The sequence below is a fragment of the Camelus dromedarius genome, chromosome 4, assembly GCF_036321535.1.
Source record: "Camelus dromedarius isolate mCamDro1 chromosome 4, mCamDro1.pat, whole genome shotgun sequence".
Lineage (NCBI taxonomy): Eukaryota > Metazoa > Chordata > Mammalia > Artiodactyla > Camelidae > Camelus > Camelus dromedarius.
In genome coordinates, this window is record NC_087439.1 from 48,726,244 (window position 1) to 48,743,875 (window position 17,632).

A 17,632-nucleotide genomic window follows, 5' to 3' on the forward strand; every position below is an offset into this window, starting at 1 on the left:
TAATTTAAAGATAGAATTTATTCTCTGATGGTTTACTCATGCAAACTGCACATAAAAGAAAATAGTACAGTTTGTGTAACATTGCAAATATAAGGACTCGAAATGCTAGGTACAGAAGTAGTGTGACACCCTGAAAGTCAAAATGGAATTTGTGTTTTTACAACTAATAATGATTTTTATTTGTTGAGTACAGACTGATTTACAATGAAAGTTTTGCTAACCTTGGTAATAAGCTCATTAACCGTTTACATGACTTCTTACATCTATTTAGTTTTATTTTACAGTTGCAAGAATTCCTGTTACCAAAGAACTTTAACTTGCATAAATAACAAAATGAAAGAAAAATGCACTGAAGGACTTAGGAGAGTGAAAAATTGAGGCTTTATCTAACCCATCCAAGCTAGAATAAAAATAGCCTTCTTGCAGAATTCATATTTTGTGCCTTTGAGATCAACTCCTTAGCATTAATATGGCAAAATCATGATTAGAAATTGATTACCTGAAAATTATAAAATCAGTTAAAAATAAAAAAAATTTAGAAGTAGAATTATCAACTAAAAATGCTCTCATTTTTAATAAGCCAAACAATTAAATTCCTATTATCTTCATATCTGAAAGTCCTGAAATGTCACTTGTATAATCTGAATGTTTCCCAGTTTGGAACTTAGGCAGGTGGGATATTTCCTTGAATTATCAAGGATATTCCATACAGGTTTTTAAATGTCAGTCTCATTAGGCGATGGCTCTGAGACTTTAGCAAATAGTGTAGTAGGGATGCAGAACAAACTACACAACTTACTATAAATGCATTACAGATATTTACACAATGGAATCCTGTTTGAACGCCAGAAGTTGCTACTGGGGAGGACTCATAACTATTTTACAGAGTTTTCTTACACACGTCTACTACTTTTTTATTTTTAACAATTTCATCTATTTTAAAATATTGTACTGTATTTTGAACATAACTGCAGAATAAAAATAGATAATGGCACATTAGAAAACTCAGTATCCCACAGATGATTGGATAATGAGAAAAGTGTACCTACAATCATCTCATCAGAAACAAACTACATCATGGAATGTTAGTTATCCAAGCCTGCACAGTAATGACATTTTTAAATTGCAATCATCTATTGGCCAGCATCACACTGAAGGCATCGTTAAACATTCAAGCAAAGATTGCTGGCATAAACTACTGAAAGACATACACACACACACACACTCACTCACTCACTCACTCACTCTCTCTCTCTCTCTCTCTCTCTCACACCCTCTCTCTCACTCACTCTTGTTTCCCACATTATAATTACATTGTTCTAAAGATAGATACTGATTTTTTCCCACAAGAAACATTATCAAAATTTGCTACTAAAAGATGACAGTGCTTTCACAAGAATAAGTACAAGTTAGCTTGCAAGTACAAGACAATGGGGGTAAACAGTCTTAAATTTTCTAAGTAATAATTTTTAGGCTTTTCTGGCAACCATACCTTGATTATGCATAAACGTCTCAGTTTGAAACCTGAAAGCTGCAAAAAAAAAAAAGACCAACCCAAAAACCTAATTTCAAAAAATTATTAGATATCTGATAACCCTGTATCATACATTATATAATTTCATATTTTGATAGCCTCAAAACAAAGGGTTTAAAAATACTGAATTTAAGACTTGAAAAATAGTCATTTTTGAAATGATAAAGGATTCCACAATTCATGCCTACTTAAAATGTTAAAAAGAAAATGCACTATTATTGATCTTCATTTAATTTGAGTGTGCATAAAAGCACTGTATGTCTTTTACCATGTTTCACTCACTTGTTCTTCCTTTTGCATAATGTGCAAAATAAAAGGCAAAAAGATTAAAAGCAAATTTCTATCTTTCTCTTGCTAGTGCTTTATGACCTTGTTACCATTACAAAGTCAATAGGGACTAAGCAGAACTTTGGTATAAATGATGTAACAACACTACCATCACAACTGAGGGTTCAGAGGTGGTCAAAAGAAATGGAAGTGGGAAAAGAGATTCAGTAACACCCCCATTTATTAAAACACCACCAAATTAAAAGTGAAATAAACCACAATGAATTATAATACAATTTTTACATTGAGCACAGAAAAATTAATAAACCTAACAATATTTATAAAAAAAAAGAAAAATCAGTCTTTTTCCAGAGACTAAAAACTATTGTTCAGTCTGATCATTAACTGCTGCTACACCAACTTTAGAGCCAAATTTAATTTCAAGTAAAAAAAAAAAAATTTACAACCACAGATTTCGCATAAATGGAAACTGGTCTTTCCTTGATTTCCCTTTGAAGTCACTAATGAGTATCTAAAACTGCTGCACTGCAGGTTTTTAATCAACTTCCTGAGGGCTGTGACTGGGAGGAAGGAGCCATAACAATCTGCGAAAGTGCAGGCTCTGTACTCTGGTCCGCCATCTGGGTGAGGACTGAGGTGGCTACAGCTTCTGCCTTGGAAGTTGAACTGACTCCATTGGATGTGCTGACAGAGCTGTGCTGGATAGCTTCAGTATGTGGACTGCTTGGCACTGACAGGTCTTCTGAACTATCATCTTTATCAGCAGCTGAATGGAAAAAGGAAAATTACTCAGTTTCCTAAAATAGCTGTAAGGTTGAGTCAAAACACAGAATAAAAAGTTAGAAGGCATTTTACAAAATCAGATATTTAGAGAAGTTGGAACTGAGTAATTGAAAGGTTGCTGAAAGTCACCAAGTAGGTAGCTTTGCCTGCAACAGGCTGAATAAGGGCACAACAGGAGCATGGGAAACACCTCAGTGCCCAGTGCCACATAAAACGGAGCTGAATAATTATTTGCTAAATTGTGTTGAAGAAAATTGGGTAGGAATTTGGCAGACAGGTCTCCTATAGATATAGTCAAACACTTATCCAGCAACACAGTCTGTTTGCCTACATGCGATTCTTATTAAAAGATTAAAAAAAAGGTATAACCATATGCATAAACAAAATGAATTCTTATACACAAATTATATCTTCAAATAATTCCCTCTGCAGAGTATTTATTCTGGCTGACTTTCCATCTACTGCAGCAACGGATGATTACAACACCTGATTCTAATGATGCATACACATGAGAATAAGCAATATTTAGACTCTAAATGCCACCAGCTGTTATAGCTGCATGAATTAATTGAGATTCAAATAAAAATCCATATAAAACTCTAGATACGGTAATTGAGAAGATATTCAGGAAAGGGCGTTCTAAATATTTATGAAAATAAATCTACCAATTTCTAGGCCTGAACAACAAATCTACATGTTTCTTATTTTAACAGAAGAGAAAATCCAGTAATTTCATTTAGTGAAACATTTGATATGCACAACACACACATAGTCACAGTGTATGCAGGTTGAGCACAATGACAGCATGAACACCTGTGAACCCAGCCCCCAGTAAAGAGAACACTGCCAATATCACGGATGCTTCCTGGAGGCTCCTCTCCTCACCAAAGGTAATCACCATTCTGATACATATTTCTTCTACTGTTCACTTGTTTTCCCTTGAAGTTTTACCAAAAGGTATGTATCCCTAAACAGTATCATTTAGCTTTCTTTACTTTTGAAAATTCTAAAAATAGTATCATACTGGATGTATTCTTTTGAGCCTTACATTTTGCACTTGGCATTAAAATAATTTTTATTTAGTGTTTAGAAGTGACAATAAGCAGGCTCTCTATCAAATCTGAGAATGCATACTGGCCTGCCTACTGATGGCCAGGTGCTCATTCTGAAAGGCAATTATTAAAAGACTATGGACCCTATGAAGCAGGACTTACCCTATGATTTATAATGTAAAAGACAGAAGGGGAGGAACCTGACAAGCACAACTTTAGTTCAAATACAATTCTTCATTTTGAGGGTTTTCTAAAATATAGTAGCCCTTATGGAATTTTGACACATTTGCCTCAAATGCATGCATTTTTGGAAAGCAGGTTTTAAAATACATCAATGAGAATCTCATCCTCTCTATAAATCTGCTTTAAATGCAAAACTACACCACTGGATAAAAATGTGATCTCAAGATACAATAAAAAAAAATCACAATCAGTAATCCTTTATAAAATATATAAAGCAGAAAGGATACTTTTCTGATCAAGCAATAATGAATGTTATAAAATATTTACAATTTAGTTAAACAGCCAATACAATTGTTACATGTTCAAAGAAAACACTAGAGAATGACAGTTTAAAAGGAGAGAATAGTAAAAAGCCCTCTATTTCACCATTATTCGACAGGACAACAAACTGACCTTTCTCTCAATGTTAAGTTCTAGGGAATAGACTAGCTTTCAAAAATAAAGAGGCTGATACGTGATGAATGGTGTAAGGAAATGTAAATATAGAGTGGAGGCAATTACTCGAAGTGAAACAGTAAGTTGTAAGGGACAAATACTTTTATCTCAGGCTTTCAAAATTAGGTAAAGCAGATCTTCAGGCTGTACGAAGAATCAGGTACTCACTTATAAATTATAGAATTATAAATTTGTGTATAAATACCTTTATAATGTGATAGAGCTGCACCTACGTCCAGTTCTAGATGGTAAGGGGAGAAAAATTACTAGTATAATCACAAGCACTAGAAAGATGCAAGAGATCTTACTGCACTCAGTATCATTTTCAGCCCTACTTAAGCTAAAAGAAACCAGCTGTTTGAAAATTCATTCCTTTTGAGGTTCTCTACCAATGTTTTTATATATGTATATATATATATTCGTTAATGAAAATACAAGCTTGCAATTAAATTTAGGGCCCAAGAAGCTTTCCTTCCCACTTACGTTTACAGAAACAACTATAATGCACCATTAATTACGCCCAGAGATCTAGAGAATACAAATTCATGGCAATAAGATTACTCTTGTGTTTTATTCTTCATGGAACCCAAATAGTAAGAATGTTTCCATATTTTCATTCACGTTTTATACAGTGTGACTTTTAAGGTCAACAACTGTCATGGTTTTCCCATGACTGAGGAGTTTCCTAGGATGTGGGACTTCTAGTGTTAAAACAGAGACCCTATGACTGTGACTTTATACTGTCACTTTTACCTGAAAGATTTTATAATATTCCTTAATTTCTACTAAATCTTAGTTTTCTATCACAATGTTTTGAAAGAATTAACTAGTATTACAGCTCATCACCATTAGCAATTGCTGTGTGGTACAATATGATAAGTAGTGTTAGGTATTTGTGAATTTCTCCACATTTTCTCCAATATTTAAATATTAACTTTATCTCTGTATTTACCTTAACTATTAAACAACAGAGAAGTCAGATTTTTTTTTCCCCCAAAGGTTTCAAAATTGAAAACAAGTTACTTAGAAATTTCTACAAAATCACATTATCTCCCAGGAGCTGAAGAGAACTAATTTTATGCAAGAACTATACTTATCTCAATTTGATTATCTAGATAACTAGACAGGGAAAAAAGGTGGAAAAATTTCAGAAACCTCAAACTTCATTTATTGGATCTTCACAACCTAGTATACTGTCACTAAAAATTTTAGTTACCTAGATTTTTCAGTCAGTTTGAGGATACAGTATATAAATCCATACATCAATACATTTAAAAATAGTCTTTATTACTTAAAATAAAAAAAAAATTGGCTTGCATTGCTGGGCATATATTGCCTGAATAACAGAGATATAAAACTGTTGGGGCTATCCAATAAATTAACTAAGATTAAAAAATTGAAGATAACTTTGAATTGAATGCAACTTAAGAGTTAATTTTCCTTCTTATTTTATAGTCACTTGCGTATTTCTTCTTTTTGAACTATCAAAATTCAAGAGAGCTCTCTTGTTAAGAAAATCATGTATGCATAATGCTGAACTCAGTAGCTTCTAAAGGAAATTATGTTGTTAAATCAGATGGGAGCCATAATGGCCTCATCCCTGCAGCAATCATTGTTAATACAAACCCTAAACATATTTCTATATGGTTCCAATTTACTCCACAATGTGTTTCACCATTCTGTCAAAATGACTAGACATCAAAGGACTGAGATTTATTTGCTCAAAACTGACAAAAATCAATGTTCTAAATATATATGGCAATAGAGAGTTGCTAAATCTACTGAATCTTTTAAATTAAAAAATATTGCCCATTCTGATGAAACTGCTTACAATGACTACAAGTAAAGATGGTGGCCATTAAGTTTTATCGTGAGCACCTGAGGAACTGTTTGCATCCAATACAAAATGTTTCTTTCTTTTGAATTACTGACACTGGCAAATTAAAATGAAGTGGATACATATGGTTGAAACAGTCTTCACATTTACAAATATCCTGAAATATCACTAAATCATAAAAATGAAAGCTGTGGGTTATATATTATGAATGTTGCCTAATGCATTCCCAGCTCTGTTATTTGTTACAAATTTGTGTACGGTGGACAAAATTGGCCATTTATTCAAAAGTAACAGCTGGTTCCAACAGCGTGCATCTTATCAAAAAAGGACATTACAAGAAGGAAAAAACACTATTAACCTCTAAAATGCTGAAAACAGAAGAATTTCATTTTGGGGGGAAATATTTAACAGGAAACTTACAAGCAGATAATTTAAATACTGTTCTCTTTTAGTATTTTTATGAGTAACTAGAAGATTCAACATGAAGATTCAGAACAATAAAATTGCACAGTGCTGATATCTAAGAAAGAACAATAGGATCTGATACGGTAACAACAGGATCTGCTACATATTGTCAAGTGAAGGTGGAGGCTGGAAAAGAAGTAGTGTTTTCACTCTGTCAATCTAAGAAAAGTGTTAATCTGCAAAGATAAAATATCATCAGTACTTATACTTATGTAATATTTATAATATTTTAAATGATTAACTAATCCATTTTGTTGATCTATAGTAATCTCTAGAAAAAAATAGAAAAATTCAAAAACTCCAGATTCTAAGTATATCCCCCATTCCATAATAACCTTGCAGAAGCTGTGATATTTAATATTAAATATTAGAATTGCAGTTTCCAATTTTTTAATGGTAGCTTGGTTCACTCTGGCAGTATTTCACTGATGTAGCCTAAGGCTATAGGTAATGGAACATTACTCACTATGATAGCCAGATTTCTTCTGCATGGCGGTTACAGGGCAATCTTTATGAGCCAGAAGAAGCTGTTTCAGCTGTGCCACTTCATTTCTCAGCAGGGTGACTTCACTCTGGAGAAGAAACAACTTTTGTACCTTACCAGCATCAGACTAAACATTTTTTACTGTTTAAAACAAGTGACAATTATGATATGAAAATTGGACATCTTAAAAAAAAAATACCATGGAATAAACATAGTATGCTGCTTAAATGTCTTTAATCAGCACATATCAGCTTTTATATTTTAGTATTTGTATAAAACCTACAACTTTCATAAAATTCAAATAATACCACAACTGGATAGCATTTCTCAAAGTTTTTTACATTATCATTTGCCTTGGGACTGTTTACATACTACAGGTTAACCTATCAGAGCTATTTTTATTTTACATATATTACATGCTCCTCTGATTATTTGAAAACTCAGAAGTATCAAGGGAGTCAGGATAAAATTTCACTGACTCTATTCATTTGGAAATAAAAAAATTTATCTTGGAAACTAAACTAAGCAGTTTTCTAGAAGCTAGGGAAAGCCCCATAGGGGAAAACACAATAACCAATGAGTCATGGATACCTACACTGCATTGCCAGGTACTGTGCTGGACACAGAGTCAATGTCTACATGGCTGAGCTGCCTTTTACCTAGGCCATTTGTACCCATCTAAATTTAAATCTGAAATCAATGGTGATTTGTCCTACCCCTTATTACAGAATGAGCAGTTCAGCCTTTGCTTTGGATGCATTAATCTGGTAGATTCTACATTAAAGTTCCAAATTGAGAGAGTCCAATTAATTCCCTTGGGTCACCCCAAAATATTAACACATAAATTAGTGATAACTACCAAATACTCAAGAGTTAGAAATACTATGAATTTAATAAATTATTAACATTAAAAAATCTTAACTTACAAACACTTCTACTTATTTGAACTTACATTAACTTTATTCAGATTTCATCCATGAACCCAAAATTAAATGAAGAAAAACAGCAAACAGGTGTACATAAAAGTGCAAGCACTTCTTTTTCTATCCCTAAATCTCTTAACTAGAAAACTGTATATAAAATAATATACTCATTAGGCCTCCTTGACAGAAAAATACAAATCAAAAGAATAAAAGTTAAGCAATCTAAAGGCAAGTCTGTTGAGTCAAATAGTTCCTCACACCCCAACAACAAACTAACAATGTATTAAGCACAGAACAGAAACTGATGCTCACAATAACTCTGAACCATTAATAAAAAGTAAATTATATTTAAAATATTGTATCTGAGACAAAAATGGGTGTATAGTGATTAAAGTACAAAAGGGAAAAGTCAGAGGTTTTGCTTTAAAAAATAACCTATTATTTAGAAAACTAATTTCTATGGAATACTGAAGTCATTAGTGTCAATACTGCTAATTACAGCTCTTTATTAATGGCACTATTTATGAGAAACCATATTATGAATAATCGAATATATATTATGCAAAAAAGTTTCTTTTTCCTGCTGTGTCAGCTTGATTTTGAGACTCATGTCTACAAGTTTCTCTCAATTTCTGTAATATGAAATAGGGCTAGATGTGTATTTTTAGTGAGAAATACATAATTTCTTATCATCTGTTACCTGTGACCACCCTTTGCATTAGTTTGAATCTATTAAATAAGCAACACAATCATTTTGACCTATAAAAAAAGAAATTTCATAATAATTAAATATATACTGCTGTCTCCATTTAGAACGCCTTGCTAATTATTCCACTTATCTTTAAAGAGTCGACTCAGTACAATATGGTATAAATATGCATAGGAAAAGAAGTTAGTCCACTTCTGTGCTCCCACAGCCATATATACATATATGTATGTGTGTATTTACGTAGTACTTATCACACTAGATTGTAATTTTTGGTTTACTTGTTTGCCACCTCTGCCAGATTGGGAATTTTTCAAGGGCAGGGATTATCTTGCTCTTGTATTCCAAAAGCATAGCCCATAGTCTGGCATAGACTGAATACATAGAATTACCATGGTCTTCTCTAAAATCTATTTCCAGGAGGTAAAAAATACCAAAGGTGAAATGAAATAGCTTAAATAATATAAAAATGGTCCAGGGTCCTAATTTCATTATTTACTGTCAACAATCTCACCAACATATCTCAGTCAGAAAATAAAAACTGGCATATTTTATAGCATTATCTCAATTATAGAATTTTAAAAATCAGATGCCTTCTCTCCTAAATACTCTATATAGGCATTCATCATAAACCATTTTACTATAAAACAAAATGCTGTGTTAGATAAATTCCTGAGCAGTTATGAGCTGAACTGATACAAAACAGCTGATTTAAATAATTCTGAGGATTAACCACTAAAACAATATTCCTTTGCACTCAATTAAATATATATGCATATTCAAAATCTCTTTAAATAGACAGGTTTGAAACTAATAAATGGAATATCAATTTCTGTATTTCAAACTTAACAATTGGTGGTATTATGGTTGTTCATCTAATTAGACTACCTGGTCCATTAATAAGTGAACAAATGAAAAGACGCCACTAGCTAACAATGGGTAATGAACATTAAGGACTGAAGAGGTAAGGTATTTGACTCCTGTTACAACTTATATTAGTGTTAACTGAATTTAACTGGAGTCACACTTAACAAACAACTGAAAAAAGAACTGGAGTAGAAGAGGAAATTAAAAACTTTTTAACATTTTAATATAATTTATATATACCTAAGTGAAATACTGCACAAGTACACTGTTCTTTATCAAAAATTCAAATAGTTGAATTTTTCCTGCTATGCCTTCTAAATGACAGAAATGGTAAGGAAAAAAACCCCAACAAATTCAAGGTGTATGCTCAATAGAAATTTAGTCCAATCTTTTACAACATCCTGATCTAAAATGTTTTACAATGATAAGAGATTTTCCTAATGATGATCCTGAAGCTCAAAAGTGATTTTTGATTGAAAGGTTAAATTAGTAGTTTGTATTACTGTATCCTAATATTCAATTTCTTTAAAAATTCATATCAGCACTAGACTGAAAGCAGCAAATGGGACATCGTTGCTAGGAAAGAATTGGGATTGTGAGAAATACTGCAAAGCAAACAAGTTGGGAGTGCTGATTAGGTATGAGAGAGGGCTGAACCTTGAAGGAAGTGGATTTAGCTGAGCTGTAGAGTCCTAAGTGTGAGCATGTGCTGGTGGCCAACATCAGGTCAAGGAGAGGCTGAAAATAGGAGGCTCATCCAGGGATATAACCTTTACATTAGGCAGAATCCGACAGAAGAGGCTAAAGCCTGGCCAGCGTTTTTTAAGTCATTTATGATAAATGTAGTAAAATTCAACAAATTAATCTAGATATTCAAAATTATAGTCTCATACCCATATGTATAAAGGACTTAAACATAGAGCTAGACAACATTTAGATAAAGTAGTTGTGTAAATCATGAATTTAATTCTGAAATTTTTTGACACAGAAAGACTGGAAACAGAATCAGAGAGAACTGCCTACATACGTATAATGAGAAGACTCCTGAAGATCCTATGGAGAGACCTCAGGGTGGAAAAAAAAGAAAGCCGAAATAGACACACACACACACACACACACATATATCTGTATTTACATAAATATATAAAACCAGTTTGCTTAAGGCAAAGTGAATCTGAAGGGGATAAATGTTGAGTCATAAATAGATTTAATATTAAATGAGTAAGAAATATTTATACCTCTTGTATCTATTTGGCTTATTTCAGACTGGATTTTAATTGGATTCAGCCTCCAAAGCCCTCTGGTCTGTTTGTTATTAGTATATTTGTAGAATATGTTAATTATCTTCCTGGGTCATTCTGAAGATGAAGTTAAATAACTTGAGACTTTATGAAAACATTTTGAAAACACTGAAGTCCCATTCAGATGTGAGCAATTATTGATTTTTTTTTTTTGTCAAAGTAAAATGTATTTGGTAGGATAAAGTAGATGCTGAAGAAAATTATTATTATGGTCTAAAATAAAATGTCAATTATTTTGGCATTGTCTGTATCATTGCTCGACTCTATTTGTAGTTACTCAAAGGTTAATTACATACTGGTGAAAAAATAATATATTATTTTTACAGTTTGTCTGAAGCAGATCAGACTGATGAAATAATAACAGGATAGCCAACTGATTAATCAATCAAAACTTTTCACTGATATCTGGCTACAGACTGAAGACCAGGATTCCATGAATTAATGATCTTAGAGTTTCTAGTTCAGCTACTATCCACCAAATTAAAGAAATAATATTGGATAGTTTCTTCTTTGGGAAATTTCTCATTGCTAAAGATAGTTTTCATTTTTAGTCTTCACAAAAATCAGTGGTTAAGTATCTTAACTTCTCACCACAAGTTCCAAGTGCTGTCATGGATGCAGAACCTTACACTTCAGAACAAAATAGTTCTTTAATTTTTATCTATAACAACAGAAAAGAAGATGACAGGGTTTTTAGTATTTTGGAAATACTCTGCAAAATGAATGGGAATGACTCTTCTCCTATTCTCATACTTTAATTACTTACTTCATGTCTGTCTTCTCTGCCAGACCACAAATTCTGTAAGTGCAAGGACAATGTCTTTTTTCACTGTGTCTAATAACATGCACTGCACACAATAGATGCTTAATGACAGAATGAATAATAAATAACTAGCATTTGCATAGTGTAGTTACAACACACTTTTCTATACCCTCTCTCATGTGATCTTCAAAATAGCACTTATTCTGAGTTGACAGATGGGGAAGTAAAGGCTTGGGAAGATTTTTAGTAAAGGCTAGTAAAAAGAAGTACTCAGAATAAAATGCATGAGGTATAGCTGTCATCACTATTACCCTTTTCCCCCTCTAGAATATAGTTAAAAACTCAGGAGGAGAAAAGGAAGACAGTTACAGAATATTTTTTTCTAGAATTAAAACAAACAGGTATTGTACAGCATCTCCCAATTGCCATCATTCCTTTCTATTTTAAGTGATATATACTCAAATAAAATATTGTTTAGTTACCAGGAATAAAAGATTTGAACCCTATTCCCTTTAAGTCAATGGACCAATAAACAAAACCTTTTCCATATCATTAACTTATGAGTGAAAACTCCTCACGTATCCTGCTAAGTAAGAGTGCTTCTATTAATTTATTAAACTTCCACTCCACACTCATTTTGCAGTTCCTAAGTTTTGAAAGCAAAATCCACAACAAAGTCTCCAGGTTTTATCCAGAGTAACTGTTAAGGAGTTCTTGTTAGTGAAGAGAAGAGCCTGCCTTTTGTTCATAAAGGTAACGCTGAAATTGTAAACTGAAAACTAACCCCCAAAATGAATATAGCTGAAAGACAAAGACATAACACGGTTAAAACCATTTCAAGTAAAAGACAAAATCATATATTACCTTTTAAAATATAATAGTTTATAACCAACAGTATCCAATTCTTGGTCTAGATTACCTACCATAAATGTCTCTAAATACAGTTTAATGAAACTGCTCTTTTAAGCAATGATTCTAGAAAGCTAAAATATAATTAAATTCAGTGAGTGGGGCAATAATGTTGAATAATTAGTATTTTCTTTAAAACCTAATATATATTTGGTAAAAATATGAACAGTCATACCTCAACACTCATTAAATCTTTTATTATATATAATATATAAGTAAGCATGGGTCATTACTGCCCACTACACTGATCAGCTAAGCCTATATGTCACGTGAAGGATTATTAAGGAAATGTAGAACTGATGAATGTTTTCACATAGAGTTTAATTATTTCTTTGACATGCAATTTTCTTTACAAGTCGTCCTGTTCTTCACAGTTAACGGTTCTGCTGTTGGCCGACTCAATGAAATTTTTTCTTCCCAGAATCCATTATAAGCACATTAACTCTTTATACTCTGAAAACTAGAATGTCACTTTTTAAAAACTGTTTTTATTTTATATGAAAAATACTTGAGAAACAACAGAAAATAAAAAATCACATATCCATTTGAAACAAAAAAGAGAAAGTCATAAATGAAGTAACCTTTCTTCCCAAACTATTCATGCTTTCCAACCCCCTCTTCATCACTGTTACATGCTGGTACATGTCATTCTTAAATTTTTACCTACATTTAAAGATTCATTTCTATACCAACTTTCACACCTGCACATTTATCCTTCTTACTATAAACCTTTTATTAATGAGAAAGAATTGTGCCATACATTTTAGTATGCAACTTTTGAGTAATTCATTGAGGTGAAATTCCCATAACATAGAATTACCCATTTTCAAGTGAACAATTCAGTAGCGTTTAGTACATCTACAATGTTGTGCTACCACCACCCTAGTTAAAAGATACTTCTATCTACTTAAAAGATACTTCTGTCACTTCAAAGTAAAACCGCTTGCCTACTAACCAGTTTCTCCCTATTTCCTCCTCACCTAGTCCCAGGCAACTACCAGTTTGAATTTTGTCTCTATTCTAGGTATTTCATATAAATGACTCTGTGTGTGGCTTCTTTTACTTAAGCATAACGTTTTGAGGTTCGTGCACATTTTGGCATGTACTTTCATTCCTTTTTATGGCTGAATAATACCACGATTTACCTATTGAAGGACATTTGGGCTGTCTCCAGCAACTTTCTTTTTGCCCACAACAATATGTTACAGATACCTTCCCAAGTTAGGACATGCGGAAAGATCTTACTCTCTCCCTTTTTTGCAAAGGTATTTTTTAAATCCCTGATAACACATCATTTCACCTACCTTCATATTTTGGTATGCATCTCTAAGAACACTTTCTTACCTAACCATGATGCCATCATCACTCAATTATTAATGATTAAAAATAGATTTTTATGCTTACTAAAATAAGTCAGAGAAAGACAAATTCCATATGATATCACCTATATGTGGAATCGAAAAAATAAAACTAGTGAATATAACAAAAAAGAAACATACAGAGAACTAGTGCTTATCAATGGGGAGAGAGGTGTGGGGAGGAGCAAGATAGGGGTAGGGGATTAAGAGGTACAAACTACTATTACAAAATAAATAAGCTACAAGGATCTATTGTTCCACAGGGAATATAGCCAATATTTTATAATTATAAATGGAGTATAACCTTTAAAAATTGTGAATCATGATGTTGTACACCTGAAACTTACATATATCATATGTCAACTATACCTCAGTTTAAAAAAATACTGATTTTACTTGTTCTGTTTATAATTTGAGGTATTAACTAAAGTTACGTTCAACTATAGAGTTTAACTTAGTGATTTCCTGAATTCCATTTCTGTTTATGCTTTGAAACTATAGCGTTAGCTAACTTTTGCCTAGATGTTAAATCTTGCCTCTATTCCTCCAATCAAGAAATTTCTACCCAAATTAGGAAATATAAAAATATAACATATTTTACAATAATGATTTTTAGTCAAATTGTATGGAGGAAAAAACATGAGATTAATGAAGTAAAGATTACATTTATTTTGAACACTTAATTTTCCAAGGTTTTCTGAAATAATAAAGCACTGCTGCTAGTCATAATGGTGACCAGTGCTGCAGTATAATTAAGGAAATAGCAATATCTCATTAAAAGCTATTAATACTGTTATAATGGGTCAAAACAGGAAACAGGTCCAACCCAAAGTCCAAGACTCTGAAAACAATATCATATATTTATATACCACTTTATATTTTTCAAACGTTTTTACTTCTTAAAAAGGCACAATAAGCCGAATTACAAGGGAAAATATTGATAATTTTGTCCTATTAAAATTAAAATTTATATATTTAAAAATATCTACAAACATTCTAATGTAACTGATTTATGTAACAACCCAGAGAAGTAGGACCAACAGGCATTATTATCTCTATTCTACAGGTAAGACAACTGAGACTAACAAAGAATGCTATGTTTAATGTTAAACAATTGTAAAATAGCCAAGTCATTCAAGAGTGTTAGTTAAGAACAGAAAAGAAAAACACTGATCCACCTAAATCATTTGTTATGATATGTGAATATTTAAAAATTTAAATGATAATAGTTAATATTCTAACAGAAAAACCTGGAAAATAATTGCCAATTTTATAGTATATAAATAAATTGGTATCTATAATCTGTTTCATTTTCTCCAAGAGGAAAAAAATTCAGAAGTTTTTTCTAAAAATTTATGAAAATAGTTCTTGAATAAGAATTTATCAGATAATTTGTTATTTCTTAACATATCCTAGTATGTAAGTACATATTTGAAGTCTCTGATATAGTAAATCATGTCTAATTTTGTTCTAAATGGTTAAAATGGTTGAAAGTAAGTTTTGCAAACATGTTTTAAAACTATGTCAATATTCAAAAAACAATTTAGTTTTAAAAGATATCTGCCTCAATTATAAAAAATTTTAAGTTGTAAAATTTACATTAGGTTAAAAGCTATGCCTGGTGCTAAAAAACTTTTTCCTAAGCATTTAAACAAGACATTTATAATGATGATATCTTTAAAGATATAAGAAGAGAGCAGGTCTCATCGTAAATTATGATTATATAGAAGATTCACTTTTAACTAGGAACAGACAGCTCAGAAGATTGACCAATAATAACTATAATTTATTAACATCAGTTTTCTAGTTGATGTTCACCATAATTGGTAGTTTAGAAGATTTTACTCAATATTCACAACATTAAAACAACAATAACAACAGGGGAAAAAAAAGGAAGAAAGGAAGAAAAAAGGAAGGAAAGAGACTTAGTGCTGCTTGATACTGTCACTGGAAATCTTACCAAAGACTGAACGGGAAAGGGGCCTTAAAACATTTATACCCCATGAGGTTCCTAAGAAATGTATCTGAGGCACACTGGCAGGGCAGTATGAAGTGACTTCTACTGCCACTGGCCATATTGTACCTGTTCTGTGGATAATTAGAGTCCTTCAGTTTCCAAAGCTGTCAATCTGGCACCTTTCACGAGCACTATATTCACTTTAAATAAAACAAACAAAACAAAACAAAATTTATAATTCAAGAACAAAAGAACTTAAAAACAAAAACTGCAATTGAAGCAACTTTATAGTTGTGATATAAACCAAAAAATAAACAAGTGAAAATATCAATGATATTTATAATTTTAAGATTCTTTGTTCAAACTCTCTATCACAACTTTATAAAGTTTAAGCCAGACAGTTTAGGTACTTTTATAGTACACATGTAAACACTTATATTTAAAAATTTCTTCATTGTATCAGTGTTGAAAGTCTTGTATTACTTCATCTCAGTATTCAAATAGGTTTATAAAACTACGTTTTACTACAGATTCCATACACTCCCAGTACTGTGTCCTAAAATGTCTGGATGGCTACTAGAAAAAAACAGGAAAAATCTCTGCTCACAATTATTAAAAATAAATAAAACAATTTACAAATATGGACCATACCTGCAGTTGACCGTTTAATGAACTCAAGTCTTCTGCTTTCTTTTCTAAAGACTGAACCCAGACTTTCCTTTTCTGTCGGCATCTTGAAGCTGCTGCTCTATTTCGTTCCAGAAACTTCCTCCTTTTTTCATCAGGATCTTCATTAGCTGCTCTTCTTCGACGACCAGTTGTATTTTGGGTCTGTGGAGTTGTGTGAGCTGGAGAAGCCTGTAATAAACACAAATGAAAGACTTTTACATTTGTACCTAGTGATTAAATTAACATAGGCAATAAAGGGTGGCAAAGGTGAGAGCCATTAACTTTGTTTTCTAAGTCTCATTGTGTACATCAACATTTTGGAGCAAAGTGAAAATCACCCTGTGGTTTAACAAATCCCCTGAAATAAATGAGCATTGTTAAAACAAGTATTACAGTGAATGTATTCTTTAAAATTTGTATAATATTTTTTTATATAGAAATATGAAGAAATTAAAATGCAATACAAATGATCATGTATAGATCTTGTATTTTTCCACATGTACAGTTAAGCAGACATTATGGTATTATTCAATCTTTTGAAAATTATTAAAGTACAAAAAAATTATTTAAATTCACTATGGGAAACCATGTTTTCTATGCTATTTTTGAAATAAAAATAGCACTAAATATGTAAATTTTCTTTAAAAATTGATTTCTCTAAATGAAGAAGCTGAAAGTATGTACATATTTTAGTGTATTCAGCTTTTCTTCAATTTTTGAATTTGGGATCAGGTTCATGTAATTATTAACGATTATTTTCCTGGTGGGTAGAATCCTACAGGAATTTACAATTTTCATTTTAATTGGTCTCCCTGCCCTACAACAGATCAGTCTGGTTATCTTACATCAGCCAGAGACAGAAATCTTCAGTCTAGTGTTAGGACTATAGAACAATAAGTAGCTTCAAGCCCTGCACAAATCCCCAAACTGTGCCACAGAACACCTGAATGAGGGAGACAGGAAATGAACCCTTAGAAGTATTGCAAAAGAAACAGTACTTTGTGGCCATGGGCACATGATACAAAGAAGCAGCCTGAAAACCAATCTTTTACCTCTAA

General features: G+C 32.0%; 1 protein-coding gene across 3 annotated transcripts in view; it reads right to left on the reverse strand.

The window, feature by feature from the left end:
* ATF2 (activating transcription factor 2) overlaps positions 1-17,632 on the reverse strand; it is a 70,738-nt gene continuing 53,106 nt past the window's right edge. For 2 of the 3 annotated variants that reach the window (XM_064484922.1, XM_010990135.3), the window contains exons 12-14: positions 16,557-16,763; positions 7,104-7,209; positions 1-2,588 (exon numbers count right to left, since the gene is read on the reverse strand). In XM_064484922.1, the coding sequence (XP_064340992.1) occupies positions 2,362-2,588; positions 7,104-7,209; positions 16,557-16,763 (540 nt within the window). In that variant the 3' untranslated portion in view covers positions 1-2,361. Of the gene's footprint in view, positions 2,589-7,103; positions 7,210-16,031; positions 16,106-16,556; positions 16,764-17,632 lie in introns of all 3 variants that reach the window. The other variant, XR_004136729.2, reaches the window with a different exon arrangement.